The sequence below is a fragment of the Nerophis ophidion genome, linkage group LG01 (assembly GCF_033978795.1).
Source record: "Nerophis ophidion isolate RoL-2023_Sa linkage group LG01, RoL_Noph_v1.0, whole genome shotgun sequence".
NCBI classification, from domain to species: domain Eukaryota; kingdom Metazoa; phylum Chordata; class Actinopteri; order Syngnathiformes; family Syngnathidae; genus Nerophis; species Nerophis ophidion.
Window position 1 is genome coordinate 66,978,777 of NC_084611.1, and position 26,955 is coordinate 67,005,731.

The 26,955-nt window shown below is 36.5% G+C and overlaps 2 protein-coding genes across 3 annotated transcripts in view; both read left to right on the top strand.

The window, feature by feature from the left end:
* sclt1 (sodium channel and clathrin linker 1) overlaps positions 1-7,694 on the top strand; it is a 33,906-nt gene extending 26,212 nt beyond the window's left edge. For both annotated transcript variants that reach the window (XM_061909230.1, XM_061909219.1), the window contains 8 exons: positions 963-1,034; positions 1,139-1,213; positions 1,319-1,461; positions 1,558-1,750; positions 3,234-3,430; positions 4,542-4,620; positions 6,040-6,135; positions 7,415-7,694. In XM_061909230.1, coding sequence (XP_061765214.1) covers positions 963-1,034; positions 1,139-1,213; positions 1,319-1,461; positions 1,558-1,750; positions 3,234-3,430; positions 4,542-4,620; positions 6,040-6,135; positions 7,415-7,483 — 924 coding nt within the window. In that variant the 3' untranslated portion in view covers positions 7,484-7,694. The remainder of the gene's footprint in view (positions 1-962; positions 1,035-1,138; positions 1,214-1,318; positions 1,462-1,557; positions 1,751-3,233; positions 3,431-4,541; positions 4,621-6,039; positions 6,136-7,414) is intronic.
* A 1,723-nt stretch (positions 7,695-9,417) lies between these two features.
* dnah6 (dynein, axonemal, heavy chain 6) overlaps positions 9,418-26,955 on the top strand; it is a 159,677-nt gene continuing 142,139 nt past the window's right edge. The window contains exons 1-13 of the mRNA XM_061909242.1: positions 9,418-9,485; positions 10,481-10,515; positions 13,628-13,683; positions 17,836-18,015; positions 18,198-18,557; positions 22,473-22,607; positions 22,683-22,761; positions 22,839-22,911; positions 24,708-24,891; positions 24,975-25,076; positions 25,158-25,265; positions 25,335-25,415; positions 25,483-25,603. Coding sequence (XP_061765226.1) covers positions 10,497-10,515; positions 13,628-13,683; positions 17,836-18,015; positions 18,198-18,557; positions 22,473-22,607; positions 22,683-22,761; positions 22,839-22,911; positions 24,708-24,891; positions 24,975-25,076; positions 25,158-25,265; positions 25,335-25,415; positions 25,483-25,603 — 1,498 coding nt within the window. The 5' untranslated portion in view covers positions 9,418-9,485; positions 10,481-10,496. The remainder of the gene's footprint in view (positions 9,486-10,480; positions 10,516-13,627; positions 13,684-17,835; positions 18,016-18,197; positions 18,558-22,472; positions 22,608-22,682; positions 22,762-22,838; positions 22,912-24,707; positions 24,892-24,974; positions 25,077-25,157; positions 25,266-25,334; positions 25,416-25,482; positions 25,604-26,955) is intronic.

The following is a 26,955-nucleotide window of genomic DNA, read 5'->3' on the forward strand; positions in this document are numbered from 1 at the left end:
GGCTTCCTGTTGGTTAAATGTCTTCTTACCCAATTCAATGATGCCATATCATTCTAAATTGTTCATTAGGATATTATGATTGTGTCAAATGTTTTGTGATTTACTCCCGGTGCCGTTGTTAAAGAGCTGTGATTGGATGTATTACCAACTTGCCTTACCCATCTACAAGGTCAAATTTAATGATTGTATGTTGTTTGTCATGGCCCGATGTCCTGGGCCATGTTTTGTTTTATGTTATTGTTATTGTTCGCAGTTTAGTTTTCCTGTTTAGTTTTGGTTTTCAAGTATGCTGAGTTTCTTTCACACTTGTTCCTGTTTGGTGATTAGTGTTTGCACCTGCGGTCGCCTTTAATCACTTTCCCTGCTGGATCAATGATTTCTATGCGTCAGATACGTTTAATTTCTTGCTGAGAGAACTTTTCCTTTGTCCAACAGTTGGCAACGGTTGAGTGCTTGTTTAGTATGCTACAGCTTATTTTTACACCTCTGTGTGCTAAACAAAATGTTGCTGTTTGTATACCTGCACGTTTCCGAGTGACACACTTTTCATGTTTTTGCCACTGATATGGAGAATAAGGAATCTTACCTGCACCCTGCTCTTGCTGCTTCCTGTACTTTTCCGTATCTCAAAAACAACCCCATCGCAGCAATACGACCCGAACACACCTTTGTTACTGTCAACATGTTCCTCTTGTATTTATTTGTTGACTAACTCTCATTTGATTTTGTCATCGTCTTAGAAAACATGCTTTTGTTTTGATCATTACCGTCTTACTTCAGTTAAAAATAGTTTGTTCACAATAACTCAGACGGAAATAATTAGTCAACAAAATTAACAATGGTGTAATCTGACATTGATAAGAGCAAATGTAAATAATGCAATAATAAGCAGTATGATCAACTGGCCCTTGAGTCGTGGTGGTAAAGGTTGTGTTGCAGCTGCATATCTTGATGTTCAACAGGTGGATAACGTACGCAAGCAGTGCAACATTGAACTCCGTGGAATGGCTGAGCAGCTGTCTTTATTGCAATTGGTAAGAACAACGTCTCAAAATCATTACATCCATTTACATTTCACTGCTTTGCTCCTTCAGCTAGTAAAACAATGTTCTCCTTGCTGCTCCGTGCTTGTCTGCAGGAATGTGCAGAAAAAGAATCTCTGATCGAGAGGTTGAAGCGAGAGAGGAAATCGCTAGAGGAGGAACTATCCAAGGTATCTTTCCGGCAACAGGAAGCTGCTTCCAAAGCCCGTGCTCACACTGTTAAAATATTGCAAATACTCAAATTAGATCATGTTTTTTATGTCTATGTCCTTCAGGTGGTAAAGGAGTGCCAGGCAGAACCACAAGTTGGCAAAATGGATGCTCTTCATCATAGGTGTCTGAATGCAGAGAGGATGAAGGACGACGTTAGCATCACTTTGCGAAGTACCCAAAGCAAACTCAAGAAGATGCAACTGGAGTATACACATTTACTTCATTTAACAACATCTTTCAGTGCTCCGAGCTTCTAACTAATAAGCCAACTGCAACTTATCTTGCCTTTTTCGACCTGCAGACACAATGAGGAGTTGTCCCGCGGCCAGGAGGAAGTGCAACGGCTACAGGGTTGTTTGGCTGCAGCCCGGGAGGACTGTGTCAAAATCAGCGATGAGCGCCTTCAGTTGCAGCAGGAGAACCTGCAGCTCCAAAGGAAAATGGATGAGCTGCGAAAAACTTCCATCCAGGTTCACAAGAAGGCCAAACAACAGGTAAGGTTCAAGGAGAATGACAAAAAATAAGCAGTCAAACCTGGCTTTTGTACGCCCATTTGTTATAAGATTTCCTTTTCAACAAAAATTTTTGCCACAGATTTAGTTAACCGTTTATCGTACGGCCAAACATTTGTAACAAACTATTCCGTTTTGTTTACGTAACATTCTGCGTATTATAGAGTGCAAAATCCATGTGTTGGGGACTCAATCTATGTACTGTTCTTTTGGGTACAACTACAATAATCCACCATGGGACCATTTACCATTGCGAGTGACAGCACTGTGATAAAGAAGGTGAAAAGCACAATTGAATATTAAGAAACAACTCGTAGCAAAGTACGGTGGTGGCTCTCTTTGTACCCCTCTCTGGTCACCCCCGTCTTCGTCAACAAAAGGGTTCAATAAAAATAAAAATGATGTTAAATCTTCATCTATTAAGTCATCATTAATTGAACAATGTTGCAGTCTAAAACTGTTTGTCAGAATGAACAAGCATCAAATAATTATAGTTACATACAGTATTACTTATGCATACAAAATTTCTAAGGCAGAATCATATTAGAAAGTATCAAATAACAAATGTGTCTGCATCATTTAAAGTACTGTGTCATGTTTCTTAACATGGGCAGCACGGTGGCACAGGGGTTAGTGCATGTGCCTCACAATATGAAGGTCCTGAGTAGTCCTGAGTTCAATCCCGGGCTCGGGATCTTTCTGTGTGGAGTTTGCATTTCTCCCCGTGAGTGCATGGGTTCCCTACGGGTTCTCCGGCTTCCTCCCACCTCCAAAGACATGCACCTGGGGATAGGTTGATTGGCAACACAAAATTGGCCCGAGTGTGTGAATGTGAGTGTGAATGTTGTCTGTCTATCTGTGTTGGCCCCTGACTTGTCCAGGGTCTACCCCAGCTGAGATAGGCTCCAGCACCCCCCGCAATCCCAAAAAGGACAAGTGGTAGAAAATGGATGGATGGATGGATGATCATAACTTCATGAATTATTGTGGTCACTAGGTGTTGCCAAATCAATTACCACTCCACTTCAACTTAAAGACAGCATTCATCAATCCAGACGGTTAATAATTAATTGGCTTGTGTTTCTTTTTGACTAATTTGTTGATCAGACCTTTTGTAACATTCCGTGTTACAAAATAATACAAGTATGTATGATTATTGCTGATATCTTATTGGATCAATGTTGGTATCAACCAATACTCAAGGATCCAAAATGGGTATTGTAAGTGAAAAACTTGTATCAGACCGCCCCATGTGAAACTATAATTATTTTCTATAAAATGTGTTGTCTGTTCATATTTTTGGTGGTTTGGAACACATTATTTGGATTTATATTAATACTTTTATTTCTGACTGACTTTTTTAAACAAATTACTAACAAATAGCAATATTTGATTATATGCAGCATAATAAAAAAAACAAATATTATTAATATTGTAGCTAATAAGAAATGGTGCTTTAATGCAGGTTTGTCAGATGGATCAAGAGTACAGCGTGAAGGAGAAGACGCTTAAAGCACAGATGATCGACTTGGAGGAGAGCAGTCGCAACTCAAACGCTGACTTGATGCGTCTTCTCACAGCCCAGCAGAAAAGTATTCAGCGCTGGAAAGACGAGGCAAAGAACATGGCGCAGACCTTTGAAAATAAAATCAAAACTATGAAGTAAGAACTAAAAGGAATATTATTGAAAATGTTGTGTTTATCTATACATGTGTGGGTGCTTGTGTGTGTATATATATACATGTATGTATGAATATGTAAATATATACATATATTTATTTATATATATGTATATATACATACGTATATATGTTTATATATTAGGGGTGTGGAAAAAAATTGATTCGAATACGTTATGCGATTTAGAATCGATTCTCATTTTTAAAAAATCGATTTTTTTTATTTTTCTTATTATTTTTTAAAATTTATTTATTTTTTATCAATCCAACAAACCACAACACAGCAATACCATAACAATGCAATCCAATTCCAGAACCAAACCTGACCCAGCAACACTCAGAACTGCAATAAACAGAGCAATTGAGAGGAGACACAAACATGACACAGAACAAACCAAAAGTAGTGAAACAAAAATTAATATTATCAAGAACAGTATCAATATTAGTTATAATTTCAGCATAGCAGTGATCAAAAATCTCTCATTGACATTATCATTAGACATTTATAAAAATAAAAAAAAGAACAATAGTGTCACAGTGGCTTACACTTGCATCGCATCTCATAAGCTTGACAACACACTGTGTCCAATGTTTTCACAAAGATAAAATAAGTCATATTTTTGGTTTGTTTAATAGTTAAAACAAATTTACATTATTACAATCAGTTGATAAAACATTGTGCTTCACAATTATAAAAGCTTTTTTAAAAAAAATCTACTACTCTGCTTGCATGTCAGCAGACTGGGGTAGATCCTGCTGAAATCCTATGTATTGAATGAATACAGAATCGTTTTGAATCGGAAAAATATTGTTTTTGAATCGAGAATCGAATCGAATCGAATCGAAAAAATCGATATGTTATTGAATCGTGACCCCAAGACTCAATATTGAATCGAATTGTGGGACACCCAAAGATCCACAGCCCTAATATGTATATATATATATATACATATGTATATATATATATATATATATATATATATATATATATATATATATATATATATATATATATATATATATAAATAAAAGTATATGCATGTAAAAACACTTGTAGCAACAACCACACAATGTTCACTCTTTTTTTCTTTCAGGGCAGAGCTGAGTCAGTACAAGCAACGCTGCCATGAGTTAGATTTGCAGCTGGGAAATAAACACGACACAATAGCAGAGGTGTGCAACACAAACACAACGTTCATTGCTTTTACGTCATCATTACAAAACCTCAGTTTTATTAAACATGTATTTGAAATTATTTATTTCTCTTTGTGTATATTACATGCATACTCTGTCAAACATGTCTAGAGCGGCCACAAAACTTTCCTTGCCGAGAAAAGTAGTGTTATAAAACCTGTATATAGCATGCACCTGTAAAAATCATAAATTATTTATTTTACTTCCGAAAGTATGTTTTACTTTGGTTAACGACCACAAATATTACAAGTTTCTGCAATGATGACTGATTGTCTTATGTTGTTACATGGAGTCTAATTTGTTCTTATTGTGTGAATGTTACTTACTGTTTTTAGCTTGCAATTATTAGCAAGCTAACTTTTTTAGCTAATTTTGCAGTATACCTTAAAGTCACATAACTTGGTACTTGAAGCATGCGGACTGTTACAAGGCTAACATTATCTTGCTAACATTAGCAGGGAGGAAGGTGTTTAAACCTGGGATATTGGTTAAACTTTGATTTCCTCATGGCTCCAACCGCTGCAAAGCCTGTTATGCTGCAAACCTACATATAGTGACCACCTGTGTATAGGAAACAGCTTTGATGTTTACATTGTTCACAATGTTCACTATATACAACCTAGACTGTACCTCGTTTTTTATACTCGTATAGCGCTTTTCTACCTTCACGGTACTCAAAGCGCCTTGACACTATTTCCGCATTCACCCATTCACACACACATTCACATACACATTCACACAATGATGGCGGGAGTTGCCATGCAAGGCGCTAACCACGACCCATCAGGAGCAAGGGTGAAGTGTCTTGCTCAAGGACACAACAGACGTGACTAGCTGGGTAGAAGCTGGGGATCGAACCAGGAACCCTAAGGCTGCTGGCACGGCCACTCTGCCAACCGCGCAACGCCGTCCCAAAAAACATATTTTATTGAAAATAGTTATAGTTTTACATTTGAAAACAATAATACATGTATATAAATGATGCATCAAATGTATAAATAGACATTTTACATCCCTTTTATCTTTATTCAGTGGAGAAGGAAGAGCCCCAAAAAATGCCACCTTTATTATTTAAATTAAATGCTTCTTATCTTAGTTGTCAAAGTGCTGGCACTCGCAACTTTCTCTGATGCCATCTCGGATTATTTTGGTCATACTTGGTATGCTTTTTTTTATATTGTTATGTATGATTTTTATCGATTTAAAAATGAGTACAATGATATTTTTGTTTTTCTTTAAGTTTAGATTACTACATTGATATGAAGATTATGCTTATTTGTTCCTTTTAAAACAATAAAACACATTTTAAAGGAAGATCATTAACAATCAGAGGAAAACCAAGGTACCACTTTCTTTGCAAGAAATTTTAAATTTTGATGAAATATTTTGTGTGTGCAGTTCGAGAGGCAATTGGCAGAATACCAGGACAAAGCTCATCGCCTCCAAAGACAACTCATTCAGGTGGAGCAACGTGCAAGTTTGTCTTCACATCAGGTATGATATCTTCTATATACATGTACATGCAATAGAATAAAATAGAATAGAAAGTACTTTATTGATCCATGGGGATGATGCATCAACTGAATATAAAGTACAGTGGTACCAAAGGAAACGAGTGCCCCAGCTTACGTGTCTCAGCTAATTGTTATGCTTAAAGTTGCGAGCATGAATCCAGGTTATGAGCCTTCACACCACTAGTTGGCGACCAATAACATCTCGTCGTATAGATAGACATGGAGAAAACTATTTTTTTTTTTTACCAAGGAAGACAGTGAGTGTGAAGGGCAGTGTTGACAAGACGTGGATGATATTTATTGAAATACATAAAAGTAGCGTACAGGCCAAAAGTTTGGACACACCTTCTCATTCACAACACAACTGATGGTCCCAACCCCATTGATACAGTAATAAATTCCACTAATCAACCCTGATAAGGCACACCCGTGAAGTGAAAACCATTTCAGGTGACTACCTCTTGAAGTTCATCGAGAGAATGCCAAGAGTGTGCAAAATAGCAAAACAGAGCAAAGGGTGGCTATTTTGAAGAAACTGGAATATAAAACATGTTTTCAGTTATTTCACCTTCTTTGTTAAGTACGTAAATCCACATGTGTTCATTCAAAGTTTTGATGTCCTCAGTGACAATCTACAATGTAGATAGTCATGAAAACCTTTTGAATGAAGTGTGTCCAAACTTTTGGCCAGTACTGTGTATATATATATATATACACATACCTGACAGAACGTGGAGTTACCTAACTTGTTGAAGCAGTTGGAATCCTGAAGCATAAAGAGTTGATAATGCCAGCTAAGGATGTTAAAATATTATCTAAGCAATGGCCATTTATCCATGAACATTTTGAGAAGCTGTTGGTGGTGTGTTTGACGGAAAACCAACTGGAAGGAGATACCGTAAAAGTCCACTCTCCAATGTAAATGCCGTACATTATTATTAGATTACTTCATAAAACTACATGTACTTGTGTGTACTCCATACTATTGTATTGTTATTGATACAATATTTTTAATCTAAATGTTTTATTTTTAAAACGTAGTTTACATTTTAAAATTGGGATGTTTTTGTGTGGGGGGGGGGGGGGGGCAGCAAATAAATGTTAAATTCATTTTAGTGGGTAACACTTTTACAAACCAATTAAACTCGTATCCTGAGGTACTACTGAATTTGTTCTTGTTTGGCTTTCATACAGCACTTAGAAATATGTTACATGAATAAATAACAATAATTTGATCTCTGCTTGTTGTATTTCCACAGATTACAGTTATGGCATCGAAGCAAAGAAAATTGGACTTCAGCGACTCAAAGACTAAAGACCAAGAATAATGGAAGCCTTTAGTATCATTTGTATATATAAATATATATTTTTTAATCCGTCTAATTTAATGGCAACAGGTTACAGTTATTTTGACTATTAGTCTATAATGTACATGATCTCATGTTAGATGAAAGTACTGTACTACGATATCAATGCTAGGAAACATCGTTTTCATAAAGTACTTTCCACTATATATATATATATATATATATATATATATATATATATATATATATACACACACACACATGTAGACATATAGACATTTTTATTTGTATGTATATATATACCGTGTGTGTGTGTGTGTATATATATATATATATATATATATATATATATATATATATATATATGTATATATATATATATATATATATATATATATATATATATATACACACACACCCATGTAGACATATAGACATTTTTATATGTATGTATATATATACCGTGTGTGTGTGTATATATATATATATATATATATATATATATATATATATATATATATATATATATATATATACATATATACATACATATATATACATATCTATATATATATATACACATATATATATGTATATACGTACATACATTTAGACATATGGAAATGTTTATATGTATGTAGGGAGGGTGATGGGTCATATGCAGAGGATAATCTCACCACACCTAGTGTGTGTGACAATCATTGGTACTTTAATTTTAGTTATGTGTATATATATAAAAAAATATATATATAAAAAAGATATATATATATATATTTAAAAAAAAAAAAAAAAATATATATATATATATATATGTATTCATCCATCCATTTCCTACCGCTTATTACCTTCGGGGATGCGGGGTGCTATAAATATTCTTAGTTATAACAAATATTTGATCAGATATATATATATGTATATGTATATATATATATATATATATATATATATATATATATATATATATATATATATATATATATATATATATATATATAATCGCCAATAAAACTGACTCTCTCACTTTATCAATCGGTTGATGCTTTATTGGCTAACTAAGTATGTCTAACTCACAAGTAATTTGTTATGTGTCTCTGTGTGTGTATATATATATATATATATATATATATATATATGTATATATATATATATAATATGTATATATATTTGCGATATTGTGTTTACTTATGATTTTTATATTTATTTTATACACTCACACGTTTTCTGTACAATCCCAATGTTGTAATAATGACTTCATGAAACTTAAAGGAAAAACAGGCATTATTTTTTATAAAATATGTCTGTTGGTTAATTAATTGCTTGTCTTTTTTTGTCTTTTTATGTTTGCGTGTACAACTTCCTGTTATTGATGTGTGAAATAGTTCTTGGTATAGGTTTTATTTGTTGTTCTATGAATGTCCCCAACAATTGTTGGGGACATTCATAGAACAACAAGTTAGTGCAGAATCCACACAATAATGATGTCATTAATCATCCTTTCAATGTGCTTGATATGGACGAACAAGTTATCTCAGCGGACAACATTATTAGATTACATGTTAACGCCAACAAAATCTGTTTGCGTTAGTGTGTGTGTGTTGACTGTGTGTTGGGTTGCGTTGCATGCTGGGAACGCTTTGCGTTGCTAGGAGACGGTAAACCTGAGCGACCCACACGTTTCCCCTGACGTGATTAACTTGGTAATATCCAAATGTACCTTTTAAAAAAAAAAAAATCTTTATGCTGCACACTTAGGTCAGGTACTGATCATGTTTAACGTTTTTTTCTTAACTTTTTTGTATATTTAAACTGGAATACTGGCGGCAGTTTATCTTACAGAAGTGTTTTTTGTCCATCCAGCAGGTACGTTTTGCATCGTTTTTTTGCTTCTCAGCTGTGATACGGAATTTGGCCTCTAGGGGGCAGTACACGTTTGAGAATTGCTCCTCGGGGCTTAACAACGTACTTCCGATTGTGATTACCTGCTCGCTAGTAATATTCAAGGCGGAAGAAGATGATGGAAACGGTTTGTGGACGCCAGCGTTGCTAAACGCATATTGGTTGTATTATTTTGAGATAATTTGATCTTTTATAAATTTCAATATTTTTAAAACGTCATACAAACGTGAACGCTTCAGTACCAAACTATTAGCAAACAAACGATCTATAACGTTTTACATTACAGCCACTTGATGGCGCTGTTAGGCCTGTCGGTGGCGCCTTTTTCAACAGTTTACAATACGTTTGATTTAAACGCTAAAACCATATCACATGCTAAAAAGAAACACCTTTAATAATGTGTTATTCTGGCAGTTGGTGCCGAGCAATGCCGAATCTGTCATGTACGATCATTTTAGTCAAATACCATATAATGTTAACCTTCCAGTACGATACGTTTATGATTTCTCACCTGGCAACAGGGGCGCCGAAAAGGGGGGCTAAAGGAGACGGATTCTAGGGGTCCGTGATGGAGGGGGGCCCAGAGAGGCCCCTAATGATGATGAAATGATATGAAATTATTTGTTGGGGGCCCGGTATAGATTATTTTCATGGGGCCCAAAATCCCTAGCGGCGCCCCTGCCTGGCAACCCAGCACACTCTTCTGTCGACAGTCGACATTGCAGCTATTAAATGTTTGGAAGCTAAATTTAAAAAGTGCTTATACTTTACTCATTTATAACCCACGATCCAAATTTGGACAAAACCATCTAAAGGTAGGTTTACCAAAAATGTACATCTGTCTTGCAACGACAAATATTACGCTCGATAGCTGGTGATAAATCGCGTACACATTTCAACAAAAAGTACGAACATCTGATCAATAATATAATTACTCAAATGGTAGGCAATAATACAATGAGTGTCTGGCGTCAGGTGCTTCCTCGTACGTATACATCAGTGGACGTGTAACGTCCATAATGACGTCATTTCTAATTATTTATTTGTTTTGTTTGATGTTCAGTCATAACATGCACATTTTAATTTAATTGTATTTTTTTCAACAATGGCTTCGACATCCAGCTCACCTGAACACAGCATGGAAGATGACTCCACAGGTAAACGTTCTCTTTGAAATCAATACATTTGTTATTACAAAAAATCGAAATATTGACACTTAACAATAACAAATTATTGTAACAATATAGCAATTAAAGGCCTACTGAAATGAGATGTTCTTATTCAAACGGGGATAGCAGGTCCATTCTATGTGTCATACTTGATCATTTCGCGATATTGCCATATTTTTTCTGAAAGGATTTAGGAGAGAACAACGACGATAGAGTTAGCAACTTTTGGTCGCTAATAAAAAAGCCTTGCCTGTACCGGAAGTAGCAGACGATGTGCGCATGACGTCACGGGTTGTGGAGCTCCTCACATCCTCACATTGTTTACAATCATGGCCACCAGCAACTAGAGCGATTCGGACCGAGAAAGCGACAATTTCCCCATTAATTTGAGCTAGGATGAAAGATTTATGGATGAGGATAGTGAAAGTGAAAGACTAGAAAAAAAAAGACAGGACAGTGGGAGGGATTCAGATATTATTGCACACATTTACTAGGATCATTCTGGAAAATCCCTTATCTGCTTATTGTTTTACTAGCGTTTTAGTGAGATTATATGGTACCTGAAAGTCGGAGGGGTGTGGCCACCGGTGTGGTGTCTCCGGTGGGAGGAGGTAAGAGAGTCCGCAGCTGCAGGAGGACGCAAGCTCCGCTCATGTCTACGGTAAGAGCCGACTTCTTAGCACAATTTTCTCACCGGAACCTGCTGGTTGACATGTGTTCGGGAACCATGTTCACTTGACCGCTTTGTTCCATAGTAAAGCTTCACCTTCGGGAATGTAAACAAGGAAACACCGGCTGTGTTTGTGTGGCTAAAGGCTGCCGCAATACACCGCTTCCCACCTACATCTTTCTACTTTGACCTCTCCATTATTAATTGAACAAATTGCAAAAGATTGAGCAACATAGATGTCCAGAATACTGTGTAATTATGCGATTAAAGCAGACTACTTATAGCTTGGATCGGGCTCTGAAAAAAATGTCCGCTACAACCCCAACGTTTTCAACAGGACACTTCGCGCGAAATCTAAAATTGCAATTTAGTAAACTAAAAAAGCTGTATTGGCATGTGTTGCAATGTTAAGATTTCATCATTGATTTATAAACTATCAGACTGCGTGGTCGGTAGTAGTGGGTTTCAGTAGGCCTTTAAGCATTTCTATCATGCTATTTCAATTAAATAACTTTATTGATTAATTCAAGACACACAGAACAGCAAATAGACCTGTGATCTTGTAGCAATTGTAAACGGATTACACAAAAAGAAACAGCACACACACCGTGAATAATTGCACATACAAATATTGTTAAAAATGTTAAAATACTCAAAACTTTACTATTGGATGAAAACAATAAATAAAAAAATACAAATTTTTGAGGTACAAAACTAAGACATCTAGAAGTAGTCCTGGGGACATGCAGTGTATCACAGTATATTTATCCACTGCACAATATTATATATATTTGAAAATTAATACATTAACAACTGATCCAATATTTATCTTTCTAAATGTAGATTTTTTTTGTATAACATGTACAGTGTCTTGCCAAACTATACCTGTCGGCATTTGCATTTAACAGTGAGGTATATTTCATGGAAAACGGGGGGCATTTTCCTCATGACCAAATAAATTCAAGTAAAAGGTTTGGACTGGAAGCGACCCTGTTTCAACAGTACCGGAGAATAATATTTTCATAAAAGTTAAAATACAGGGAAAATATGTAAGTTGCCTGTGGAAAATCAGGGGGCTGACAGTCAATCATTTTTGTTATATTTTCTCAAGGAACGTTGCTATAAAAGTAATGATAGGTCTACTTTAGAAAAGTAATTGTACAGTTTGTATGCATGTACTGACTAATATGGTTAGTTAAACATCTGGCAGCACAAGTATTGAGCTTTATAGTTGTGTCTGACTATGATGTCACAATCTAGAGTTGCACATGGACAATAAACCACGAGATCAGCCGTGTCTAAAGTGCGGCCTCGGGGCCATTTGAAGCCCACAGATTGATTTTTATTCAATCAATCATCCATCCATCCATCCATTTTCTACCGCTTATTCCCTTTTGGGGTTGCGGGGGGCGCGGGTGCCTATCTCAGCTACAATCGGGCGTAAGGTGGGGTACACCCTGGACAAGTCGCCATCTCATCGCAGGGCCAACACAGATAGACAGACAACATTCACACTCACATTCAAACGTTATCTATAAAGCGATTTTCATACGAAATGCAACGCAAAGTGCTTTACAAATTAAGTTAAAAACAATACCCCTGTGACCCAGATCCCCCATTATCACATACGTATGCATGGAAACAGATACCAAACACAAACACACACATACAACATTCACACATATATGCAACTCTATGGACAACTGATTGCATGGCTGAGTACAGAGGAGACATGTGAGTAAACACTTTCACGGGAGCCATCTGCACCAGGATGTCATCAGACCATGGCCATCAGGATGGCCGATAATCCCCGACGCAGGTGGCTCATCTGAGGAATGTGGAAAATAAAAATCCATCCATCCATTTTCTACCGCTTATTCCCTTTTGGGGTCGTGGGCGCCGCTGGCGCCTATCTCAGCTACAATCGGGCGGAAGGTGGTGTACACCCTGGACAAGTCGCCACCTCATCACAGGAAAATTAAAATATTACAACTTTTAGAATAGTAAGAACCATAAGTAGGGATAAAGAATAAAGTAAATAAAGTAAGATATATAAAGATTAATAGAAAAAAATAATATACAATAAATAAATAGATATCAATAAATGCAATCTTGCATAACTAATCAGATAAAAAGTAAAATACATCAATATAATAAATAATATCAGGTAAAAGCCAAATCAAAAAGGTGGGTTTTTTGGCCCGCAACGCATTTTAAAGAGAAAAGAAAAAAACGCATCCCAGATTGAAATCATTACTCTCAAAACTATGAAAAAAATAAACTGTCTCAATTTTCCTCAAAACCAATATAGCCGAAAACTTTTGATTGGTTATAATATTTGTGTTGATTGCAGGCAGCATGACTCAATTGTTTGTTCAGTGTGTGACACTTCTACTGTATTGTTTCAATTTATCTTGCATCTTGTTTCAGAGGTCAGAGCGCAAAGTTCCACAATATTTCCTCCCCTGCATTGTAAAGACACTCAGGTACGTTAAAAAAGGACACGTTTTAGTGTACGGACAGTACTTACAATGTACAGTAATCCTCCTTTTATTGCCTCTAGTTATCTCTGGACTTGACTGTGATAAATTTATTTTCACACAGTCAAAATTAATATACATGAATTAAGTATTTTCATAGCTAGAGCCGAAAAAACAGTGTACTGTCACAGAATCACATGGTAATGGTAGTTTAGTTAATCAATCAAAGTTAACTTATATACTGTAGCCCCAGTGGTTCTCAACCTTTTTTCAGTGATGTACCCCTTGTGAAAATGTTTTTAAATCAAGTACCCCCTAATCAGAGCAAAGCATTTTTGGTTGAAAAAAAGCGATAAATAAGTAAAATAAAGCACTATGTCATTAGTTTCTGATTTATTAAATTGTATAACAGTGCAAAATATTGCTCATTTGTGGTGGTCTATCTTGATCTATTTGGAAAAAAAGTTATAAAAATAATTAAAAACTTGTTGAAAAATAAACAAGTAAAGATTTCTACACATGTAAGTAATCATCAACTTAAAGTGCCCTCTTTGGGGATTGTAATAGAGATCCATCTGGATTCATGAACTTAATTCTGAACATTTTTTCACAAAAAAAATAAATACATCTTTAACATCAATATTTATGGAACATGTCCACAAAAAATCTAGCTGTCAACACTGAATATTGCATTGTTGCATTTCTTTTCACAGTTTATGAAATTATACATTCATCTTTTGTTGAAGCATTATTCAATAAATATTTTTATAAAGGATTTTTGAATTGTTGCTATTTTTTAATAAATATATGTAAAAAGGATTTTTGAATTGTTGCTAATTTTAAAATATCTTTTAAAAATCTCACGTACCGCTTGGCATACCTTCAAGTACCCCCAGGGGTACGCGTGCCCCCATTTGAGAACCACTGCTGTACCCCTTCATGACAAGTGCCTCAAAGGGCTTCACAAACTAAAATCCGGGAAAGTAAAAACTCAAAAGAAGATTTTTTGCACAGTCGCTGTGGAAAATTGATCATTTTCAAAGTGGTATCCATAAACAAGAGTCTGTGTCTAGCCAGCGGGATCAATAATCAACATCTTCATTTTCGTGGAGTTAAGATGCAAAAAGTTGGAGGACATCCATTGTTTAATTTCATTAAGACACGCCTCCAGATGACCTCAATCTGGCATGTTGGTCAGCTTTAGGGTCGTGTAAAGTTGGCTGTCATCAGCATAACAGTGAAGCTAAGATCATATTTGCGTATGACATCGCCAAGTGACAGCATATCTGTGGTGTGCCGTCAGGGCCAGTAAGGCCTTCTCTGCTGGCCTAACATAATCAGAAATCATGATCGTAACTAAAGATAAAATTATTTTTTAATTTACATTCCCTAAATATCTAAAAGTATTCATATTCTCTTCATGTCATATTATGCTCATTCGAGTGCTGGTGTTTTTAGTTTTAGTTTGTATCCAATCAGAATTCAGCTAGCTTATGTTGCCATGCTGTACCAAATTTGCCCGAGGCCTTCAGAATCAACAATGCGGGCGTCTGTGAAGATAAGTGAAGTGAGTTATATTTATATAGTTCTTTTTCTCTAGTTACTCAAAGCGCTTTACATAGTGAAACCCAATATCTAATTTTTACATTTAAACCAGTGTGGGTGGCACTGGGAGCAAGTGGGTAAAGTGTCTTACCCAAGGACACAACGGCAGTGACTAGGATGGCGGAAGCAGGGATCGAACCTGCAACCCTCAAGTTGCTGGCATGGCCGCTCTACCAACCAAGCTATACAGCCCCACTTACAGTGCCTCTGTGCACTGTAAGTGAACGGGGACATACAGTTGTTAGGCAGTTGCGATAGCCAATCAGATCACGAGTTGTTGTCAGTAATGCGTTCTAGCTTGCCTCACGTTGAACATGACATTTATGCGTCCTGTGATTGGATACTCACTGGGACCGTTATCGGATGAACACATAGAGTTGATAGACGGTTGCGATAGCCAATCAGATCACAAATTGTTGACAGTACCCTATCTAAGTAGTCTGATATTAACAAGACTGTGATTGGATACTCACTTGACATTCCAAAGTGAGTATCCATTCACAAGTTTCAATTTAGCAGGAAACAGGAAGTGTTGCGCCGTAGCCAGACCGGGATAGCAGAGAAAGAGAACCAAATGATAGTTACGTGGCAGATATATATTTGCAAGGCCATTTTCAAGAAGGATATTTAAAGAGAAACTACATCTTGTGAGATGATGTTGACCAACCTCAGAAGCTAGCTCAGCTGTACTGGCAAGGAAAGAGAAACATATCTGCCATTTCCACTCGAATAATTCGACTTGCGGGGTACCGCTGTCTTATACGGCGGCGAAAATTTGGAGTTCAAATATTTTATTTTTTCACTTTTAAGGTTTTTTTCCATTTTAATTTTGACAGTGCCACATAAGATATGTTTTAATTGCTGATGCGTTTTAATTGATTTTTAAATGGACCAGAAAATAACCCATTTTGCACACAGTTGAGGTGGTTTAATACCCATTAGGGCGTAAAAATGTTCCTGTATAGTATTTCACCAGCAATGGTCATGTTGTAACAAAAATTATGGTATTTTTAGAGGTAATCATTGAAGTCGGACATCAATGAAGGCCTGGATGGGAAAAGCACGGCCCGCCACTGCAGCATATAGATACTGAAGAGTTAAAAGCCAAGAACCAAATCTTGTGGAACTCTGCAGTTGACCTTAACATACTCAGAGGTCACATTGTTATGAAATACACTGTGCTTCCTTTCACTGAGATAGGAGATAAACAAGGAAAATGCAAAGTCTTACCCATGAATACATGATTTGATGCCACCTAAAATAATGTTGGGATGGAAGGCAGTTCTGAGATCAAGAAGTAGGAACACAAGTGACGCATCGACATCCATAGTTAGTTATACGTTATATTCAGGTCACTTCTGAAGGATTCGTCTCAGTGGTGTGCTTTGCCCTGAAACCTGACTCAAAAATTTTGTTAGAGTGCACCATTTTTTTGATATGTTTTTAAATAAACAGGAGGTGTGACACCGGCCGGTAGTTAAGAGGGTGGTCAAGATCGAGGTTAGGTATTTTAACCGCTGTTAAGGATGCTAGAGGAACAGTACCGGAAGAGTACTGTTCCTGTACCGAAAAATTGTAATTTCCCCTCGGGGATTAATGAAGTATTTCTGATTCTGATCCTGAGAGTGATAAATTAATCTATCCATGGATGTTCTCATTGATTCAGGTTTTAGGACATTCAATCGATCGCAACTGGACTGTTAAGTTTGTCTTAGACATTTTGCATCTCATCAAAGTAGGCTTCATCAGTTTATGATCAAATACTTAGACTTGTCTGTTCTAGTCTAAGACTAAGTCAGAGATAATCTAATCAGATCTTAGTCAGATCTCGCACTGATGGTCATAATATTTCAAAAAGCTCCTCAATGAGTTTTCCAGGAAGTGGGTCCAGTAGACATGTCTGTTTTTTCTCATTAACAAGTCGCAAGTTTCTCAATTTGAGTTTCTGAAAATGAGAGAGATTATTTTGGACAGCATTTGCCCTGCAACTTTTACGGACCACATTAGCTTTGGGTGTTGTTAGCTAATAATAGCGACTGGGATTGTTAGTATTATCTGTCATTGAATAGATATTCTATTATAACAACAGCATGACTACAAATTGTTTGTTGCTTCTCTCGGACAGCTTTTTTTTTATGTGCACACCTCTGACCGTACTTGTTGACAAAACCAGGTGAGTGACTGCTGGAAAAACTAATCATTTTATTCAGGCCGGTAAAAATTTTTACCCGACAAACTTAGTACTTGTGAAAAATATAGACCGTTTTAACACAAATGTGTTCTGTTAAACGACTAATGGTAACAAAAGCTAGCTGATGGTATTCCTGTTATATTTTTTGCTTTGAAACATTTTACTGTGAACAAGTTACAAACAGCCCCTTTAATCGAACTAAGTAATTGAAATTATTCAATCACCAAAACAATCAATAGCTGCAGCCATTATCTAAAGTGTACTTGCAGTGTTTGTGCTGTATATTTGTAATATATTTGCAGTGTACAGTACTTGCAATGTACTTACAGAGTTTGCGAACGCTTTTTCTTGCTGTGATTTAGCCTTTGCTGAAAAGACGAGTGAAAAGGAAATTGCCGATTGACGAGCATGTCAAATCCCAGGAAAACAAGTATTTTCCAGGTTGGCATTCCCAGGCGCCTCTACGCCAAGAAAAAGATCAATCACAGAGGCGTAGTGTGCCTTCTGCTGTTAAACTGCCACCACTGCAATCCAGCAGCAAGGTGAGTGACATTGCAAGCAGACGTTAAATACTACATCACATTACACTTACTCTTTACTAAATTACTTTTTTTTTGTGTGTGATTTGTTGCATTATTTACATTACTTACTATTTACTGCATGATGAAAATTAAAATAAGTTGCCTTCCTTCAAAAACATTTTTTTTGTACCTTCCCTCTTTAGTTAGATCCCTTGTCCCTAAACGGAGCATCAACATCATGTCCAGCTAAAAGACCATTTTCTCTAAAGAAAGATGCAAACCTGGAAACTCCCTCAGAAGTCCGAATCTTCGAGCATAGCAAGGATGACTACACCATGGTCAGCACAGATGGTGTCTTGTCCACGTGCCGGGAAAACTATGACTTTGTAAGCCTGGAGCGCTTCGAAGAGGAGTATCAACTCCACCGCAAACTGGTTCTAATCCCATTTTTTGCCCGCTTCAAAATATTCAAACCTTTTTATATTTGGCATAAAAAAGTTTGTTTCAAGAAGATTCACATGGCTCAGGTAGCTCTCAAGGAGAACTTGTTCATGATTAACCCGGTAAGTAAATTTATGTGTCTCTACAGGTATGTATGTGTCTTTATACACCGGGGATAGTACTTTTCACATTTTAACCTATACAGTAAAAGTTTTAGGTACTAATTCTAAAATTGAACATATCATTTTTATGTGTAATTTAACAAGGATACTATGATGTCCATTTGTTACATTTTGTTTTCTCAAAATTCTAAGTATCATTTGCAAGAATGCATTCATTTTGAATTTGTCCAAGATGTGTTGTCGTAGTCAGGAAATAGTCTTTGCCATTGAATTGAATTTACCAGTCTTTTCTTCTTTTTGAGTACAAAAATGTGTTTGTACTGTAAGTATTGTACTTATCACGCACCCGTTGTTTGATTGTAACGTGCATATTAGTTGTAGTTTTGATTACCAAATTTGGAGGTGTTCAAATTGCCATTTAAAATTGCTAATGCTAATCAGTGGGTTGTATATGTAACCCTCTTTTCCCTCGACTTGAGTCATTGGGCACCTTAATCCAAATTGGGTGGATAAACCCTTAAATATGGCCGTTCCTTGTTAAATCTGGCCTTTTGCTAATTCTTCCACTGACTTAAGTAATTTGTCTCTTACACGCTTCTGAGTCTGGAATAAGTCCAGCGTCCCTAGAAGGTAAAACATATTGTAAGTGTGGATGCAGTTTACACCAGAAATGATACAACTCTGTTTTAACTATCAAAAATCAAAATGCTCATTGTTGTCTTGTGAATGTGCGACCATAGCAGAAGGTGACCACACTTATATCAGCTCCGTCAATAGACATCCTGGTACAAGTGGACGGTCAATGCATCTAGACCACGATCATTGAATTATGTGACTGATTCTTGATGGTTACGGCAAATTCAAAATGTGACGCTAACCTGCGCAAGCGTACGCATACAAACAGCTGTCAACTAAACCTCTCTGACGCAACGCAGCTTCACAAACATTTGTTCTGAACAAAACTCTTTAACATCACAAATAAAATCAGGGTAGTGATAAGTACAAGCAACTAAAGTTTCATCTACAGATTATTATTCACATCCAGCTGAAGGAAGATGCTCTTGTAGCGTGCATACACACACTCCGTCTCCATGACAACACATGTACACATGACAAACTGTCTGGATTGATACAACCTTTTCAAATTCAAAATGTCATCTTTTTTCATGGATTTCAATGACATGCCCCTCTGTAAAACTTTATGTTGTATATTATTAGCACAACCCAAAAAAATGGCAACGTTGGCCTCATTAGTAATGAGCCCACCTTCATTTACGATTTAAACACTTTTCTGCAGGCTCAATGGGAGAATATGAATGAGAGACGTGCGTAAAAAAACACTGAATCGCAAACAGGAGAATGTGTTTTAAATTGGTGGCGTGTTTCCAACTGGACATGACGTTGCATGCAAAAGAGGTATCAAAATATGGTACCGTTAGATTTGACTTTAATTGGTACCTGGTGTAATTTAGTCTGCACCTATAAAAGTACTGAATTCAATAGCCATCCCTACTGTATTGTATGAACAGTAATATTTGCCATTTGCGTCCCCAGGAAACATTTTGATCCTGCCGTTATACATTTTATTTCATGGGTATGCAAATGGCACTGATTGTATTATATGATGTGGAGTAGGGTTGCGCAATATAGACGATATATGATATTAATGATACAAATTTGGCTGATTATTGAGATTTTGATACTATTTTTGTGATAATGCACGTTGACAACATAGTCTAGCTGTGTCCCACAAATTCGCAGGACAAGTTGCCTGATCACTCGCAAGCCGGGCTAATCTCTCCCTATACAAAACAAAGGTTGTTTTAAGTCATTAATCCTTGCCACTATGTCGGGAAAAGTAAGTTTCTTACAAATACAAGTATCACTTAAGGACAAGGAATAGCTATACATGCTTCACTACACACTAAGAGGACACAAGAAGCCATGCTAACAACTAAGCTAGAGCTTTTGAATGTAAACAGAACTGAGTGGCTCGATACATAATCTATAGCAGGGGTCACCAACCTTTTTGAAACTAAGAGCTACTTCTTGGGTACTGATTAATACGAAGGGCTACCAGTTGATACACACTTAAATAAATTGCCAAAAATTTGCTCAATTTAACTTTAACTCTGTTATTAATAATTAATGATATTTATCTTTGTGGAAACACTGATCATCTTAATGATTTCTCACAATAAATATATATTTTTGATGACATGTTTTAAATAGGTTAAAATCCAATCTGCACTTTGTTAGAATATATATAACAAATTGGACCAAGCTATATTTCTAACTAAGACAAATCATTATTTCTTCTAGATTTTCCAGATCAAAAATTTTAAAAGAAATTCAAAAGACTTTGAAATAAGATTTAAATTTGATTTTACAGATTGTGGCCTCCTACCGGTTGGACGTGCCCAAAACACCTCCCCAGGTAGGAGGCCATGGGGAAGACCCAGGACACGTTGGGAAGACTACGTCTCCCGGGTGGCCTGGGATCGCCTCGGAATCCCCCGGGAAAAGTTAGATGAAGTGGCTGTGAAGAGGGCAGTCTGGGCTTCCCTGCTTAGGCTGCTGCCCCCGTGACCCGACCTCAGATAAGCGGAAGAAGATTTATGGATGGATGGATGGATGGATCTACAGATTGTCTAGATTTGCTAGACTATTTTTTTAAATTTTAATCATAATAAGTTTGAAGAAATATTTCACATATATTGTTTGTCGAAAAAACAGAAGCTAAAATGAAGAATTAAATTAAAATGTATTTATTATTCTTTACAATAAAAAAAAGAAATGTACTTGAACATTAATTTCAATTGTCAGGAAAGAAGAGGAAGGAATTTAAAAGGTGAAAAGGTATATGTGTTTAAAAATCCTAAAATCATTTTTAATGTTGTATTTTTTCTCTAAAATTGTCTTTCTAAAAGTTATAAGAAGCAAAGTTTTGTCTCACTTAGAATTAAAAATGTCGAGCAAAGCGAGACCAGCTTGCTAGTAAATAAATAACATTTAAAAAATAGAGGCAGCTCACTGGTGAGTGCTGCTATTTGACCTATTTTTAGAACAGGCCAGCGGGCTACTCATCTGGTCCTTACGGGCTACCTGGTGCCCGCGGGCACCACGTTGGTGACCCCTGATCTATAATAATAATACCTGGTATAATACCGGTATATGGTTTATAGTACGGTGATTAGATCGATATTTTTGCAATCACAAGGTCATTTTGATATTTTTTGCAATTGCTTACAAAAGTTCTTGGACAAAGCCCTTTAAATGCAAAAACCTAAGGATTTAAATCAGAGCCAATAGTATTTTTTTGCTAAAATGTTGTATGTATTTTTTTCCTTTTCACCCAGCCATCCGCAGTTATTGTCTAATTATAATTTTGAAGAAAATGACAATCATTCAATGAGCTTTAAAAACATTAAGTATTAGCATTGTTGTGATGAATACTGCACATTTTAATTATGTGGTATTTGAGCGATACCTAAATTTGTCGTCTTGCCCAAAACTAATCTAAAGTGTCCAAACAACAGAAGAATGTGTGTTTGTTATATGTTAATAGTAATGCAGATAAAACCATAGTATAACAAAATAACCAGATATTAACAGAAAATGAACAAGTACAACAATAGTTTAGAAAAAAATTATACAACTGGAAATTACGCAATATATTACTGCATATGTCAGCAGCCAAATTAGGTTCCCTTCCTTGTAGTCTATTTCAAATTATATTATAATTTATATACCAAACAATATTTCGTAATGTATATCATTGTTGCTAGAGGCTGCAAAATATTATAATGAATATAGATTTTAGGACAACCCATATGGAAAAAGGTCTTATGTAGAGATGTCAGGTTTGATGGTTGTTTTATATCCAATAATCAACTTATGTGTGTGTTCATACAGTCTCTTAGCTTTGCACTGACAGACGTCAGGAAGATGTGTTACCACATCAGAACAACTAACTTGTGTCGCATTGAGAAGAAACACACTTACACTCTCCAGGAGTTCCAGGATGCTCAGGTCGCACAATTGCAAGAGGTATTTTAGTAGAGGCGGAGATATTGACATGTTTTACTTCACCTTCGCGTCATCTTAATTTTTTACTTTTGTTAGGCACTGAGTGACCTGCAGACATTTCAGGATCTGGTGAAGGAAGTGACAATGTGTGCCTGCAGTAATTACCTGTCAGAGTGTGGGCACATTTTCATAGTCCAAACATGTTTGAATGTAAATGTATTGAGTGTCCTTTAAGCTGTTTGTCTGTCACAGATGGCGACAAACTGAGTGAAATCCAAGTTCTGTTGGGAATCAGCAAAGGATTCTTCTGTAAGCGTCTCATCTGGTAGGTTCTTGTCTGGATTTGCTCCGGTGTTACCACTGAATACCTATGGACATTGTCACACATCCAGGTCATTGTGATCTCAGGGCATTCAATTGATGGCATCTGGACTGTTTAGTTAGTCTTAGAAGAAGTTTGGCTTCTTTTCTGAGCACCTTCATCAGTTCATTCTCATAGACGTGGATTGGTCAGACTAGAGCTCACAGAGCTCTGTCAGATTTAGTATGGAGTTTCTGAAGAGATTGGATCTGCCCAATCTGAACAGACTTGATCTGAAAAGCCAAAGTCTATGAGCATGAACTGATAAAGACTGCTTGGGTGAGAAGCCAAACAAACATATTCTAAAACTGACTAAACAGTCCAGTTTCGATCGATTGAATGCTCTGAGAATACCATAAATGTTTCACATTTACCCACAAAGGTTGAATCGAGGCAACCTTTCATCCAAAGTTTTACATGTGGAATTTCCCTACTTATGCCCCATGAGGCTGTGAGCCCTGGGGGTGGTCACCATAAGCTGCTGTCTGCGGCTGGTGAACGACCGTCTTGTATTATAATAGGTTGGTCGCCTATCTGCTGGAACAATACTATGTTAGGTGGAGAGATGTCTAGACAAAATTGTAGTGATATGTTAGTTGCTTTTTAGTCCATACAGGATCTCAAAGGCTTTTTTGTGATTGCCTCGAATGCCTGAATTTGCGACAACTTTTTCAAATAGCTACGGCAAAAGTTGTCATGTTTTAAGGATTATTATTTTCTAATACTTTAAATCAACTTGTGATTTAATGAATTCGTCATCAATGTTTCAAATTCCGTGTAACATTAATCCTAAAAGGAACATAATTTAAAATTGGAAAACAAATATTGTATTGATGTTTTACTAGTTTTTACCACACATACCTAAAAGTAGACACTAGATGGCAGTAAAGATACAAACTCAGGGGTCATTGTCAAATTAGTGTACTATTCTAATTGATTATGACTAATAATAGTAATAATTACAATAATAAAACAAAATTATTCTTTATTGTCTGCTGTCTGCTCTGTCGTCCACTAGTTGCAGACATTCTCCATGTTTGTTTTAAGAAAAGTGTTTGTCCGTCTTAAATTTTAACTTATGTTCTAACTCATTTACTCCTGTGCATTAAGAGCTGTTGAGAGTGATCTTTAGTGGTAAATTTTGATGGTAAATAAGAGATGATGGAAGATTATCATCGCACTTCAACATCTCTGTTTTGCAAATGCTGCCTCATGGCTAGGTGTGCATTGCAAATTAAAATCTGCTTTTAATTTTCTTACCCTAGACATATATTAAATGAATAAATACATGTAAATGTTTCTATAATACATTAACCAGAAGGCTCAGCGCTGCAGACAAGAACAAGAAGTAGGTCTGCGCTACATGACAGAGAGCATTGTTTGTTGTACGATCATTAAAACGTTCTTATATTGTTACATGTTTTAGTTCTATCTTTGTCTACAGACGAAAGACTGACGGTTGACATGCGCCTTTGAGCGTGGCACAGAGACAAATTAAAGTAAAAATGGCGCTGATTGGCCAAACTATGTGGGGAGGATTTGGCCTTTGTACAACATTGCAAGGCTGTGCGAAATATGAGGGGATTAATTGAATGTTGATTAATGGAAATTTCCGGAGTGACTGTCTTCTTAGTAACAAATATGAAAAATCCAGTTGCCTCCATTCAGACTTTGCTAATTACAACGACCTTAAGACTTAGAATCTACACAAATGTTTCACATGATCCTGTCTATGGCCTCTGCTTCTCACACATATCCAGCTTTATCCGACTTGTTGATTATTTGATGGTCAACACCTTGCACATGCTGTTTGAGAGTGCAGTGGAGAAGCTGCTGGCTGTCTTTCAAGTGCAGGTAGCTAAGATCCCCAGCCGTGAAGTCATTGAAACCTGGGGCCAGCACCTTGAGCCAGAAGCCCCTACTGAGGAGAAGGTGGACCGTAAGGTAGCGAGTTGCTTCTGTACCATTAATTACTTCACTTGTCTATCAGTATTCCTAAAAAGCTTGTCACGCCTGTGACTTGATAGACTGCAGAGTCAGAAGCTGCCTACAGCCAACCAATGTTGACAACTGAACTTGTGCTCGACACACATGCGCTGTCATACAAACCCTCTGAGGAGAACTTCCAGGTTGGAAACAGTCGATTGATTAATATACCCAATGATAAAACTCCTAAGCGGAACAATTGATGACTTTGTTCATTCTAACAGGAAATTGTTGCAGAAATCATTGGCAAATTCCAGAAAACTGTCATGTCAGTCAAAACTCTAACAGCGGATCCAGAATTCTTTGCACTCTTAACACAGGATAATGCAGAGGTATGTAAAATCCTGTGTATTATTAGTCTCTTGTGTTTTTGTTGATTGAACATTTCTGTTCATCTTCAGTGTGATTATGGAGATGCTCCCAGTTTGGGTTCAGTCATTGTAAACGATGGCTACATCCAAAGTATCATCCAGAAAATTAAGGTGAGCTTCACGTTGACACTCGTTTAAAGTAACAATCCAAATACACGTGTTTTGTTTCCATCAACAGGAAGCACTTCAGTTTACTTTTGAAGCTGCCGAAGTCTGCTCACGCATGTTTGAGCGCTTTCAGTTGTCTTACAAGGAGAATGAAAGTTTGGATTTGGATGCTCTACGAAAAATAGACCATGGTATTATCTTATACATATTTATTTTATTGTTTTATCATGAAATGTTGTCACAGCTGCAACCTAAAAGTACTGTTTACTGACATCTTCGGGAAATGGAGTAGCACATAGCGGAGTCTGGTCAGCTTCCTAGCTAACGTTAGCGTTAACGTTAGCCAGGAAAAAGTACATGGGCTAGCGTTAATTGTATAGCTCGGTTGGTAGAGCGGCCATGCCAGCAACTTGAGGGTTGCAGGTTCGATCCCCGCTTCCGCCATCCTAGTCACTGCCTTTGTGTCCTTGGCCGAGACACTTCACCCGCTTGGTCCCAGTGCCACCCACACTGGTTTAAATGTAATTTAGAAATTGGGTTTCACTATGTAAAGCACTTTGAGTCACTAGAGAAAAAGCGCTATATAATTATACTTCACTTCACTTCACTTCACAGTCGACCCATCATATAATTAGTAGCACCAGTATTGTTTGCTTGTTGCCCCAATTTTGGCATACAAGACGGACAGACATTATTGACTGGTTAGAGCAGCGCACAGCACAGAGCAAATCCAAGAGCGAATTTGGTCCTCGGGACATCCCAAGTTAAAAAATAGATAACATTTTGCGCCTCACCCACAAACTCTGCGGTGCGACTATAAATAGTAATACTATTCGACAGTAGTAAATAGTATACAGTACTACTCTGCATAACATTGTATCTGTAATACAATTAAAGAAAATAAAAAAAAGAAAGGAATTTAGATCAACGTACAACAAAATATAATTTTACTAACATTGTTTTTCAAAGTTCATCCATTTCCCTGAAAGGCTGAAATCAGAAAAAAATAATACTTATTTAAATTACAAACATTTTTGGGCCAACTCGAACCATTTTTTACGAAGAAATAATGTTTTTAAAAAACTCAATATGTAATAATAAATTACAATTGATCAGCAACGTTAACTCAGGAGCACTTCAACCTCCAAAACAAAAATGAAAACAACAAATTGTGCTGTTTTTTATTTTATTTTTTTACAAAATAAAGTCAATCGCTACAATAAGCAGGTTTTTTAGTGCACAACTTTTCAAAGCAGGGTTCGAAGCATTATACTGTACGCCACCTTATATGATGCTCACAGTGCTCGCTGGTTTACTGACATAGCACTCACAAGGCATAATGAATGTTGGAAATTATCGGCACATTTTGCTAAAAAAAATTTTTATGTGGCCTATCAACATGATTGGAGTAAAAAAATGGTTTTGGTCATTGAAATTCAGTCAAAGTTTTGGAGAAGTCATTGAAAATCATTAATGAAAAAAACGTAAGAACCCTGACTTAAGCAAATGTTGTGAGACCGACATTGTAACCACAACGTCAATG